Source organism: Capronia epimyces (assembly GCF_000585565.1).
Source record: "Capronia epimyces CBS 606.96 chromosome Unknown aczIQ-supercont1.3, whole genome shotgun sequence".
Classification (NCBI taxonomy): Eukaryota; Fungi; Ascomycota; class Eurotiomycetes; order Chaetothyriales; family Herpotrichiellaceae; genus Capronia; species Capronia epimyces.
Window position 1 is genome coordinate 2,350,365 of NW_006912906.1, and position 13,060 is coordinate 2,363,424.

At 53.1% G+C, this 13,060-nt stretch overlaps 4 protein-coding genes across 4 annotated transcripts; 2 read left to right on the forward strand and 2 right to left on the reverse strand.

Annotated features, from left to right (window-relative positions):
* Positions 1–1,190: 1,190 nt before the first annotated feature.
* A1O3_04128 (uncharacterized protein) lies at positions 1,191–1,460 on the reverse strand (the record flags this gene model as incomplete). The annotated part of the gene is made up of 1 exon (XM_007734258.1): positions 1,191–1,460. The coding sequence occupies exon 1, from the start codon at positions 1,452–1,454 to the stop codon at positions 1,191–1,193; it is 264 nt and encodes an 87-aa protein (XP_007732448.1). The 5' UTR covers positions 1,455–1,460.
* A 3,564-nt stretch (positions 1,461–5,024) lies between these two features.
* On the forward strand, positions 5,025–6,359 carry A1O3_04129 (uncharacterized protein; the record flags this gene model as incomplete). Its single annotated transcript, XM_007734259.1, has 1 exon — positions 5,025–6,359. The coding sequence occupies one exon, from the start codon at positions 5,025–5,027 to the stop codon at positions 6,357–6,359; it is 1,335 nt and encodes a 444-aa protein (XP_007732449.1).
* A 717-nt stretch (positions 6,360–7,076) lies between these two features.
* On the forward strand, positions 7,077–8,375 carry A1O3_04130 (uncharacterized protein; the record flags this gene model as incomplete). Its single annotated transcript, XM_007734260.1, has 1 exon — positions 7,077–8,375. The coding sequence occupies one exon, from the start codon at positions 7,077–7,079 to the stop codon at positions 8,373–8,375; it is 1,299 nt and encodes a 432-aa protein (XP_007732450.1).
* A 1,753-nt stretch (positions 8,376–10,128) lies between these two features.
* A1O3_04131 (uncharacterized protein) lies at positions 10,129–12,239 on the reverse strand (the record flags this gene model as incomplete). Its single annotated transcript, XM_007734261.1, has 2 exons — positions 10,129–10,275; positions 10,716–12,239. 2 exons carry the CDS (start codon positions 12,237–12,239, stop codon positions 10,129–10,131), a joined length of 1,671 nt encoding a protein of 556 aa, XP_007732451.1.
* Positions 12,240–13,060: the final 821 nt, after the last annotated feature.

The window sequence follows — 13,060 nt, forward strand, 5'->3', positions numbered from 1 at the left end:
GAATAAGAGCAGGAATAAGAGCAGGAATAAGAGCAGGAATAAGAGCAGGAATAAGAGCAGGAATAAGAGCAGAGGAGGAGTATAAACTAAACGGAAGGCATTTCCCACGTACATACATACATGTACATGTACACGTACACAAGATACTATTAATGCACCTTGCACCTGTAGGTACCGTACCTACGGACAGGTAAGCCTAAGCCGATAATTGTCCTTCATCTTTGTCCTGTCTGCATTCCTATTCCTGATCCTGATCCTGACCTTTCCTCCCTGCGTATGCGTGGCCAGTTGGGTGGGTGTGCCCGATTCTTCTCATTGATCCATTCAACCTTTCATTCATTTGTTCATCACAGACCAACTACCGCCCGGCTCAAGAGAGAAGGGTAAAGCGAATAGTGAAAGACCATCACCAACATCAGCCCTGATTAGTCCATGGCGTCGGATCCCATCCCACCCATCCATGCCCTGAATTGACTGGTTGTGTCGATTCCTTCGCATCGTTCGATAAGGCGACATGAAGATACTGAAGATCGATCGATCAAGGTGACATGAAGATACTGAGATTGTTCGATCATGCTGACATGGAGATACTGGAGATGGTTCGATCATGGTGACTTGGGAATACTGGAGATTCTTCGATCAAGGACATGAAGATACTGGAGATCGTTCGATCAAGGACATGAAGATACTGAAGATCGTTCAAACAGGTGACATGGAGATACTGGACATACTGGATGCTGCCGTCGAATAGATCGAATGTGTATTCGTATTGTGCGGGTCCGTGTGCTAGGTCGCTCACCACCAAGGGAGTCTGACCTGCTTATCCTGTTCCTAACCTAAATCCTTAGATGACATGCTGTTGCTCCGATACATACGGTCCTGTCCGTCATAAGTTGACAAAAGAAACCCTAAGACCATGACCAAACCCAAACTCAAACCCAAAGCGCAATACCTCGGTGTGGTGAGGCCGCTGAACTCCATGGTGAAGGACATGGCTCAATACGTCAATGAAGGAGGCTCATCGTATCGATGAGAGCCGAAAGTCGGCGGCCGAGGCGAGCTCAGCAAGGGAATTCGTAGAATGGCTTCGAAAGCCTATGCAAACATTGCCGGCACCATAGATTTTACTGATGATAACATAGAAAATTGGGCTGATTGCGATTGCGGTTGCGGTAGCAAGCTTTCATTGCCTAGTTTGACAGAAACGTGTGGATGCTGATAACCTTGGTGGGCGACTCAACGACAGAACTGGGGGGGTTGACAGGTGCAGACGCTTCCTCGACGTCGGTGTTGGAGTCGCTGGTCGCAGTCGAACTGGAGCGGCGGGTCTTTTGGGTTGTAGGGATGATAGACTCTTCGCCGGCCAGAGTGCTGTCGGACTGGGTGATGACGGCCACACGGTGGGCAGTGGGAATGAGAGAGAGGAAGTTGTTCGTGTTGGTTGGGCTAGACATGGTGGCTTGATGGTTCGAAAGACTGGTGGTGGGTTTGGATGCGAAAATATGTTGGGGATGGCGGGAGTTGGGAGTCGAAAACTTGGAATATGATAATAACAGTTGGTCGACAAAGAACACTCGGACAGGTCAGTCCTTTATGTATGTTCTGAGCTTTGTCCTCGAAAGTGACGCAGGGGCCAGCTGATGATGTGATTTGAGCAACGGGCGGTTCGGCTGTGGAGATCACGGGGTCCGGAGTCGTGCTTCTTGGTCGGACTTTGGACTATTTTCTGAGGCTTTTGTTTTTTGAGTAACCTTGTGACAGGAGAGGGCGATAGGTGTGGGAGATTGGAAAATTGGCAGTGGGAGAGAAGATTGGCGAAGCATCAGAAGTCAGCCCGACCCCGACCGAGGGGATCGTGCTTGGTCTTATACCAGTAACCGTACGTAGATTTCCGTCAGAGTTCCGACCAGACTGGCTAGATGGCATCAGTAGTACGCGTAGTTGGTCGAGATGTTTGTCACGGCCTGTTTCGAAACGTCGGAAACATCGCCAGCGAATTGCATCCGGGCTGATCGCGGAGGAAACCGGTGGTCGACATCACAGTGGTTATCTCTGGAGGGAGTTCGGGGCAATTGGTGGGAACATGGAATTTTCGATAAACTTCGTGGAGGACTGGAGATGCAATGCCGTCAGCGGTGGAGGGGCGAAAACAATAAACCCGGGCGTAGAGCGCGGCTAGCCTCGGCGGGCGTGGCATGACAATCAGGGCACCCGCATAGTGCCTCCTTAGCCCTGCTGCTGCGTCAGTGTGTACTCGACGCTCGTACTCGTACTCCGTGCCTCTTATTAGATGCCCCGGGCTCAGAAGACCGTGCCACGGCGGGGTATCTCGCGTGCTAGATGATTGCCATGGCCACGGCCATGCTTAACCCCCAACCCGGAGAAGAAAGTCGAGATTGCAAACCTGCACATGCTGCACACCATCCATAGGTGTAATCGCGTGGTGGGCTTAGACTGCTTGCAAATCCAATTGATCACAAACTGGCTCGGATTGTTCAGCACCGCGGGGGGGCCGGGGGCGTTGGCCAGAGACCAGTCTGGACGGCAGGCTTTCCCACGCTGGGCTGCACACGATGCGTTTGTGATAGGACGAAGGACGAAGGACGAACTGCTAGTTCGCCGACATGGATTTCGTCGTCGAGGTCAGTGTGACCGTGACACAGCATGGAGATTCCACGGAAGGGAGCGGAAAGAGCTCAAGCATCTCCTCTCAGCATGCTTTCGCTGGTGTTGGCCTCTCCCGAGTTGTGAATGCTGGGTTGCTGGCTTCCTTCGGCCCGGCAGTGTGTGTGTTTTTTCATCCGAGGCGGGTTTGGCCGAGTGATAGACAAAGACCGGTAGCCAAATGAGCTACGTGATAAGAAATTGGCATGGTAGCACACCTGCGGGGACAACAGCCTAGGAGCATAGGTCTGGCGCCAGGCCTCTGGCTTCCAGCTTGAGGCTTCATATACGAGAAATGCAGGATGGAGAATGGAGGAGTAAGTGATGACTGCATCAGTTAGTGGACTCGGTAGACTTCTGCAGACGGAAGTGTTCCTCTCGGGAGTTGGTGGCCACGGCCAGCTCTCTGCGGCCTGGCCTCACGTGAGGTCACGTGACTAAATAGACGGAAAAACTACCCCGCCTGCGCCAGACAGACTCACCCTCGCTTGAACAGACAATGCCTGAGTTGCATATCAGAAAAAGCTCCGACCTCGTTTCGTTCTTCTCCTCCTTCTCTCACTCCTTCGGATCCCTGAATACCCTGCATCCCTGTCAACATGTTTGGTACTAGTGCGTGCCCGTTGGGCTTGTGCTTGGGCTTGGGCTTGTGCTGGCCTTGTTCAGCGCCGAGATCCAGTCGCGCTTCGACATGTCGAAAAGGGGCCGTCCTCCCAGCCAGCCTTGCTCTTCTTTGGGCAATCGGTCCGACAGTGCGCCTATATCTATCGAACCCTCTCCGATGCAAGCGTGTTGGTCGTCAAAGTGTGGGTGTGCTGTCCTCGACTCTGACACGGTCAGGCGAACAAGGGGGCGTCGTGCCGCATCTAGCGTCCAAGGATCCTATGCGGGTAACCGACCTCATGTTGGAGAATGAAGAGCAAGTTATTATAGTCTACCTGGCACAATTCCCTATTATGATTGCTTGGGACAATCCCGACTCCCTCAAGCTACACATGAACAACGCATTGCATGAGGATCCCGTGAGCATTGCGTGATGCACCGTATTGCCTGACCAGCAGTGGTCGCACCCTGTGCCGAAGAGACAGTGCTCTCTTGTCACCTTTCAGCCGTGGTCTGGACTCTCTGAGCTTGGGAGCGCTCTGTCAGTGAGAGACGTTTCCCACCCGCCATGTCGTTTTCACGGATCATCAGCACAGCCTGGTGGAGACACAACCATATCGGACCCGATGAGACTGCCATACGGTCGCGACACCACCTTCCTTGTCCGAGCCGTGGTTCTTCGAGGTTGCCTGCAGGTGTTGGACGAGCCTCCAAGGCTATCACGTCGATAACTGGTACGAGGCAATGGACTGAATTGGACAAAGACAATGAAGCAGGTAAGGATGGTGAGCCACCTGCCCCCAACGTTCCTGGACATTGCAATAGTGCACTGCGACGATGAAGATACTCTTACAAAAAGAATGATTCTTCCGCGACCCAGTCGATTCCTGTTGTGTTGCAGTTCACTGTGTAACAAATTTTCTCCTGTGCCTCTCTCCCGCCGCGCCGTGGACGACTGTTGCTCTGTTTTCACGATCAGTGGTACTTTGTTGGCATTGGCGGCTACTTGACATGAGATACAATGTGTCGCATTCTCACTACGACCTTCACTCAATGTGGGTGTACAAAGATTACACGCCACAACTGCGCCTACATTGGAACACCTCGCTGCGAAGTTCAACGTGTCACAACCAAGCCAGTGAATGGACGCTGCCCTGATCATTCCTCGCAGAGCCAAAGTACGCAACACGTGGCGTCAAGGTCGATAAAGTCTTATCTTGACTTGCAAATGGTTCTCACGTTCTGCAGATGGTCGCCCGATCCAATGTTGAAGAAAAAAGCATAAGCGTCAATGGCTGATCACGATACCTTCAATGACATTGTAGGACTATGGGGAGGTTGAAGTCTATCTTGATATCTGGACGAGCTCAGGGAGCGGAAATTTGAATTTGATGCCAGGGAGCGAATGTTGTTGCTTTGCTTGATTTCATATCTATTGCGTTTGACTATGACACTCAGGCTCCTGAGATGATGTACTGGAGTGAAGCGAGATACCAGACTCAGTAGCCGTGGGTCGCAGCATAATTTGGTATGATAATTAATACTACAGTCACACTACTACTGCCAGCGCTGTGTCATTGTATTATCTCCGTATGAGGCATGCATCATGGTCGGACGCAGCCTGGAAATGCCAAGCCACGTGACGGCATCGACACCTCGAGGCTCTGCCTCTGCATCTCCGTCTGTGCATGTTTGCAACTCTGTCGACTCGTAAGACTTGCCTATCGTGCGTCCTCACCCTCGAGAGACACTATGCCATGTCTGTCGACATTGGATGGGAGACCATCACCTCGGGTCCCGACGGGGCTGTTCTTGCAGACAAAATTCGCGCCTTTGTGGACCAGAAGTTCCAACAGGTAACCTTGCCTCGATTCATCCATGCCGTCCATGTCCATTCGTTCGAGTTTGGCTCCGCCTGTCCGGACATCGAGATCAAAGACGTTTGTGATCCGCTGCCCGACTTCTACGACGAGGAGGAAGACAGCGACGAGGGTGATGCGCAGCAAGCCACTACTGAATCTGTCGATAGTCCCGGCACCGCAGCTTACGAACCTTCCAATACCAATTCGCACCCCTCCCCTCGACCGTATAGTAGGCCACAGCTGAGCAACATCCTCACCGGTCGAGACGGTCATGAGTGGCGGCCTTCTGCGACCACCAAGGACGTTGTCGCTGTAAGCGCGGACCCTACTGCGGCCTCTTTCCCCCGAAGCACCACTCCAGGCATCCCCGGAGGCACCTCCAACCTCAGCTACTTTCACTTTCCTACCACAGGTCTTTCTGGAAGTCAGACCCCATTGGCAGCAGTCGCCAGTGGCAGTCCATTCGCCCCGCGACCGTGGTCGTATGACCCGACCCCGACCCTGACCGCAGCGCCGGGGCGGGGGACTCTGCAGACATCAAGCAAAACCAGAAACAGAAATGTGGCACCAGACCCTCCGGCTCATGACGATCCCTCTACCCGGCCATCCACCGCAAACAGCATCTCGTCTCCGCGTGAGTCAGAATCTGGCCTCTCTTCACCTCGGCTACAGCATAGTGGGTACGAAAATGGCCACGACATGGATGAGGCCGTACTTGATAAGGTCCGCCCCCTATCGCCCTCGCCCTCGCCCTCACATATCCAGAGCAGCCAGCCAACGGACCTGCAGGTGGTTGCGAGGGTCAAATATTCCGGGGACGTGCGCATGACATTGACCGCGGAGATCCTCCTTGATTACCCTATGCCTAGTTTCGTGGGCATTCCGGTCAGGTTGGCCATCACCGGCATGTCATTTGACGGAGTGGCCATAGTGGCATGGATCAAGGGGAAAATGCATTTTTGTTTTCTCGACCCCGAGGATGCCACTGCGCTGATCGGAGCTGGCTTGGGAGAAAACCAGCAAGACGTGAAGGGTGGTAAAGATGGATCGAGGAGCAATTTTCCCGGCCCGCTACAAGAAATTCGCGTGGAAAGTGAAATTGGTCGACAAGTGGACGGGAAACAGGCGCTCAAAAATGTCGGTAAGGTCGAAAAGTTTGTCCTCGAGCAGGTCCGTAAGATATTTGAGGAGGAGTTCATCTTCCCCAGCTACTGGACTTTTTTGGTCTGATTTGATTTGGGAACATCAACAACCTCTTTTTTGACGGCAGACATCCTACCCTGATGCATCCGACAGACTGTTTCAGGACCACCACCGCGATAACCATTTGATCTTGGATTGTGCCCCAGCAGAAGCCCTACAACCTCTCTTCCATGACATAGGCATACGCGGACATCTCATCAGATGGCCACGTCAGCAGCTCCTGGTGGCCACCAATCCCTCTAGATTCTCGATCACCGCTTGCTTCAACCAAGAATCAGGCGACTAAATCTTGATCATTCGCGCCGGCTTCTGGTCAGGCACGCAGCCAATGACAGGGGCCCGACCCTGTCAATCTGGTACCACCAACCTCGGTTCGTGTCGTGCCACGATCCTGTCCGCTTCCTTGCTGCAGAGTAACAGGGCGAGAGCCCCTGAAACCGAAATCCAACCCCATCATTTGACATCAAAACTTTCCAAGGGACAAATTAGCATCAGAAGACCAGATTGAAGTGTGATGGCTTTCGCTTTGTTCTCGATGTATCAGAACTGAAACCACCACCACCACATGTTTGGATATCATGATCGAGATGACGTCTCCACCTTGGCGGGGGAACAACTTAGGGCACAAAAGAAATACACAGCTAAAAGTCGTGTCCTGCTCTCTGCTTCCTTCGGTCCGGTATCAAGGCTCACCACAGCATTCATTGCGCCCTCCTCAGTTGTTTATTGTGAAACTTGCCCATCATGAAGCGACTCAATCGGTTCTTGAACCGAGTCAAGCCCCAGACTCGCGGCCCGGCTCCCGCTCAAGCTCCAGTCTCAGCCCCTCAATCACAAGCAGCCGCTGCCGGTCCGCCTCGCACCGAACAGCCAACTCTGAACATCGCATCGCAGAACTCACCAGGGTCAACTTTGAACATAGCATTGCAGAATCAGACCACCTCCAACACGGTGTATGCTTATATCACCGGTCAAGCGATCGATAACAACAACGCGCTGTTCCTACTTCAGGCCGACGGGAGGACGCCATACTACCCCACGTCTCCCAGTGCCGTGGGAGGCAGCATCCAGCAAAATTGTGCCATTGTCCTTGGACCCCCGGGCAATACCGTGACTGCGACGATTCCTCATATCGCTGGCGGCCGGATCTGGTTCTCGATTGATGCACCTTTGACCTTTCTCCTCAACCCAGGTCCTGCGCTAGTAGAGCCGTCGGTGACCAACTATTCCGACCCCAACATCAACCTCAATTGGGGGTTTGCGGAATTCACCTTCAACAGCGACCAGCTCTATGCCAACATCAGCTACGTCGACTTTGTCGGCCCACCCGTTGCTCTGACGCTAACGACTCAGAGCGGCGCCACGCAGCATGTGTCAGGGATGCCGACCAACGGCCTCGACCAAGTCTGTAACGGCCTGCGCTCTCAGCATGCGGCAGACGGTCAAGGCTGGGACCAACTGGTCGTGTCACACAACGGACGCAACCTTCGCGCTCTCTCGCCGAACCAAGGCATGGTGACGAACCCAAACCTGTTTGCAGGCTACTACGACAACTATGTGAACCAGGTCTGGAGCCGATTCACCACGCAGTCGTTGTCCATTGACACGCAGGCCTCGTTCGGGACCGTGTCTGCGAAAGTGTCGTCGGGCACTCTGGCCATCGGTAACTCAAGCTTTGCGAAACCCTCGACGCGGGACATTTTCACGTGTTCGACCGGCCCGTTCGCCACGGGGGCCAATGCCGAGACGAATGCAATTATCCCTCGCCTAGCCGCGGCGTTCAATCGGTCTACCCTGCTCGTCTCGAATACTTCGCCCGCGCCACTGAGCTCGTACTACCAGGACCCAACCACGAACCATTATTCGCGGATCGTGCATCAAGCCAATCTGGATGGGAGAGGCTATGCCTTCCCTTACGACGATGTACAGCCATCAGGCGGTGCGGACCAGAGTGGCGAAGTGCACGCGGGGGATCCTCTGCTGTTTACTGTCACTGTAGGAGGGGGGAATGCGAGTGTCAATCCACCCAAGAGAGAGCTATAAGACTGTGAAGTCTCTGATGATAAGACTGTGAAGACCTCTCTGATTCCCTTGATGAGGGGTACTATGGTACTTCTGGAGAGGCGAAATTGACGATTCTGCGGTTGACATCCGACGGGTTGCTTGCGATGCATCAAAGTATTAGGATCGATGGCCAACTTGGATGTATCTGATGACAAGAACATGTGGGACTTTCTTTGAGGAGAGGATATGATGTTTGAATTTCCCTGGACAATCGGGATATAGATGCGCCTGGCACTGGGATTGGAATGTTGGAATCGAGGGAATGACACGTACGTAGATTCAACGAGTTATGTTGATGGACTGGATGGTCGTACCTGACAGAAACTGGCCGAACAAGCACCACTACCAGAAAGGCAATACCAAACGGGACGAATATGGATATGGGAACGAATGGCCCGGGCTAAAACAATGAATGATGACATGATCATGACCACTGTGAACTGCGATGTCAGGTCTCGTCCTCGCGGATCAATCTATGATCTATATTCTACCAGTGATCTTAGATATATGACTTTGTCGCGATGTTCTTGAGCCCTGAGCCCTGAGCCCTGAGCCCTGAGCCCCGAGCCCACTAGTTCCACTGAGTTGTTGTTGGCTGTATCTATATGACTACGTCTCTGTCCTGTACCAGGGATAGTGTTCAGATATATGTAGTGTTTGTGTCGTTCTATATCCACATACTCGGTACATGTGTGTTGTTTCTTCCTCCGTACATGTGTGTTGTTTCTATATCTACGTAAATGTGTGCATGTTCCGCTTCAGTGTGCCCCAGCACGCAGAGCAGAGCTGGGGGCGTCGAGCCTCTCGGTCTGCCGCGACACAGTCAAGACACAGTCGAGGCAGGGGTCCGGCTGTCCCTGTCTTGCTCTGGCATTTGATGTTTGATGGCTACGATCGGTCACTGAAGTATACTGGACTCGACTGATTCTGTTGATTGTTTTATAGCATTGTCCATATTTTTTCGTCGTTTCTATATCTACATAACTGTCAGTATACAGTACATGTGTGTATAAGTATAGTATAAGTAGGTAGACTGTAGACTGTAGACTGTAGACTGTACTGCCTATGCGATGTATGGCGTTTTATATATATATAGTGTTTGTGTCGTTTCCATATCTACATACATGTGTCGTTTCTATATCTACTTGGTACATACATACACGTGTGTACAAGTGTAGCATTAGGTAGGTAGGTAGACTATAGACCGTCTATTGTGTGTATCAAGCCCAAGATCAGATAGATATATCCGTACAGAGATACCTAGAGATGATTGCTTGATATATATCAATATATCGTCCGAATCATAACATACTCTAGACGGTGGTGCTCCTCCTCGTCATCATCATCCTCATCCCCCTTCTCATTGTCATCCTCATTGTCATCCTCATTGTCATCCTCATCGTCCTCGTCATCGTCATTTCCTCATCCCTCATCCCTTATCCTCCAATAACCGCCTGACTTGCGCGCAGTCCGCCCACGACGGTGATGGACAGAATGGGCGATACTAGATAAGAGATCTGCGAAGACCATGGGCCATCATATCAGTATATGTTTTGTTTTGTTTTGGTTTGTTCTGGCACAGGCACAGGCATATGGTACGCGGGAGCCAAGAAGGATAGATAAATCGGTGGTTTGGTAGATAAGTGAGAGTAAGAGTAAGTGATCCCGGATGGACAATGAGTGGTAGGTGGTAGGTGGTAGGTGGGTGGGCTAACAAAATACGTAAGACAGGTCAAATGGCCAAGGCAGGTAAGGTAGTTTGGTACATGTGGGCAAGGGTAGAGTCGAGTCCTGGACTGGTCCTGAGATTGCTGGTGTTGGTGCTGGTGCTGGTGTTGGTGCTGGTGTTGGTGTTGGTGTTGCTGTTGCTGTTCTCCCACTATCACGAGTTCGCGATATCGTATACGACCATCTTGGCGGAGAGCATCGTGTCTGGGGATTTGGTGTGAGGCCCGAGGCCACACTGGGCTGGGGATTTCGGACCGTCGTCGGCACTGAGTGCTTGGGCTTGTGCTTTGTTTGGGCTTGGGTTTGGGCTTGTGCTTGTGCTTGGTCTCCAACCGGAAAAAGACAAAGGCGATACGCAACATGCAATACGCAGTACGCAGTACACAGTACGTCAAAGGTAAAACACGATGGCGATGGCAATGGCAATGGTAATGGCAGCACAACGGTAGTGACGGTGATAGTGACCGTGACCGTGACAGTGACAATACCAACGACAGGAGGAGTAGCATAGCAGCAGCATAGCAGTAGCATAGCAGTACCAGTACCAGTACCAGTAGCAGTGCAGACTCGGGGGAGACTCTCCAAACTCACCGTAAGCAACTTTGCAATATTCATCTCGTCCGCCTCATCGCCATCACTGACTTGAACCAGCGTGATCAACTTCATGGCCGGCGGGCCGGTCGGCATCAACATCATGGCGAACCAGAGCATGGGATCCGGGCCGAGAAGGGTGGTCTTGGACGCGAGGGCGTGAATCAACGCGATCGAGGCCACAGGCCACACGATGAAGCGGATGACGAGGATATAGACGACGGTGAGCCAGGGGAGTTCTGACGTGTTGGGGGATGGATCTGCGTCTGTGTCTGTGTCTTCGTTGGTGTTGGTGTTGGTGTTGGCTTTGGCCTTGCCTGCTGCCGTACTAGAAGTAGAGCTGGAGGCGGAGTCGGCATTGCCATGACCGTGACGACCTTCCACCGTGCCAGCATCGTCCGGTGGTGAGGCGCTCTTTTTCCTGCGCCTCGCAATGGCTTTTCTCCGAACCTCCCGCATCGAAGTATACAGCGACACGCCTGCGACCAGGACGGGCAGCGGCACGAACAGGCCGCCGATATTGTCGAGCGACGAGGTCAGCCAGGCGGTGAAGATGCCGCCGTCTTCGGTGTCGTTGAAGAAGGCCCGGTGCAGCGGCGTGACCAGGCCGATGACGGTGCCGATGATGGCGCCCAGGAGCGGCGCGTTGAAAAAGTCCGAGATGAACAGGAGCCACCATTTGGTGCGTGGGCCGAGACGGACCCAACGCTTGCGCGGCACGATGGACGCTCGACGCGTCAGGTCCAGGTTCAGGTTCTGGTTCTGGGCAAATAAAGACGTCCGCCGACGCCCCTGCGGGTGTGTCGACGGGCGTCGAACCGACGGGAAAAACTGGTTCTGTTGGCCAAAGGGGACGAGCGATGCGCGCCGGTCGAGCAGACCTGTATGTTCGGACGGGCCGTCGTCGGGACCAGAAGCAGAAGCGGCATCGTTGCCTTCGTCTTCATCTTCGTCCTCATCTTTCTCCTCCTTGTCCTCATCCTCGTCCTCCGGGTCCGGCGCATGCTCGGAATCGATCAGACGCGGACCGACGGCAAAAGTCAAACAGCTGGAAACGGTGGCAAAGACCAAAAAGTACGATTTGGCCCGCTCGACCGCGGCTCGGGTGGTTTCGTCGGTCACGATCAACGAGCGCAGGATGCCGGTCTCGTCGAGGGCGGCGATCAGCAGCAGCGGGTAGCTGGTGGTGTTGTTGAACATGAGGGCGACGGTGGTCCAGTCGGGCATGGCCAGCCACAGATGGGCCACGATGCCCAGCACGAACGACACCAGATGGCAGAGAATGGCCCAGACGAAGATGATCAGGTAGCGTTGCGCCGACCCCGGGTGCAGCTCCGACCCGATCTTGACGATCAGCAGCGCGGGCAGGAACATGCGCACGCAGATCTTGGAGATGGCCTTGCTGTTGGCCTGGTTGAGCAGCTTGAGGTGTGCTGCGACGCCGCCGTAGAAGATGACCAGCAGCACGCTGAGACTGGCTTGGATGGCGGCGAGGAAGGAGTCGAGAAGGCCGGTAGGGGGCATTGTGGTAGGTGTTGTGTAGGTGTTGTGTAGGTGTAGTTGTAGCTGTAGGTGTAGCTGTACTTGTAGTAGATGTAGTAGTTGTAGATGTAGCTGTAGCTGTGGTGCTGTAGTGGCTGTAGCTGTAGCTGTGGTAGCTGTAGTACCTCGGAGCCGATGATTAGGAAGAAGCCTTATATTTATTGATATTGATTGGCGAACTCTGGCTGACCGACAAGATCAAAGGTACAATATATCCGTACTGATTAGCATATATGCGTATAGGTACTTCTCAGCCGAGTGCCAGTATCAGTGCCAGTGTCACTATCAGTGTCAGCTCGGTATCGGTCTCGTTTGCGTTCGCGTTCGCATGGTGGTTTTAAGAATCCGTGAATCGTGTCGTATACGAGAGACAACCGAAAGCACGTCTGTGGCTGCGGGTATCGAAGAACAAGAAGTTGAAACTGAGAAGTTGGACGGCAGGAAATATCAACGACGGTCGAGTTGACTGAACTGAACTGAACTGAGCTGAGCAGGGGATATGACGGGATCATGCATGTAGTAGTGATAGTGGTGTAAAAAGCAATTAATGACATTTCCACCCCAGATTATCTGTACGCTGAGATCAATTATGATTTAATATTATGATCTAGCCGTCATGAGCGGAGGAGGAGGGGCTTAGGGCCTGCCAGCTCCGTAGTACTAGTGCAGTATAAATCTCGTTGCCGACGCTCTGGGGAATCAGGGGCATATGTAAGGCCTGGGGCTCAGGCTCAGGTTCAGGCTGACCGGATCGGGACCGGTGTATGCCCTGGCGAGTCAGGAGGGGCCGAATCAATTGTACT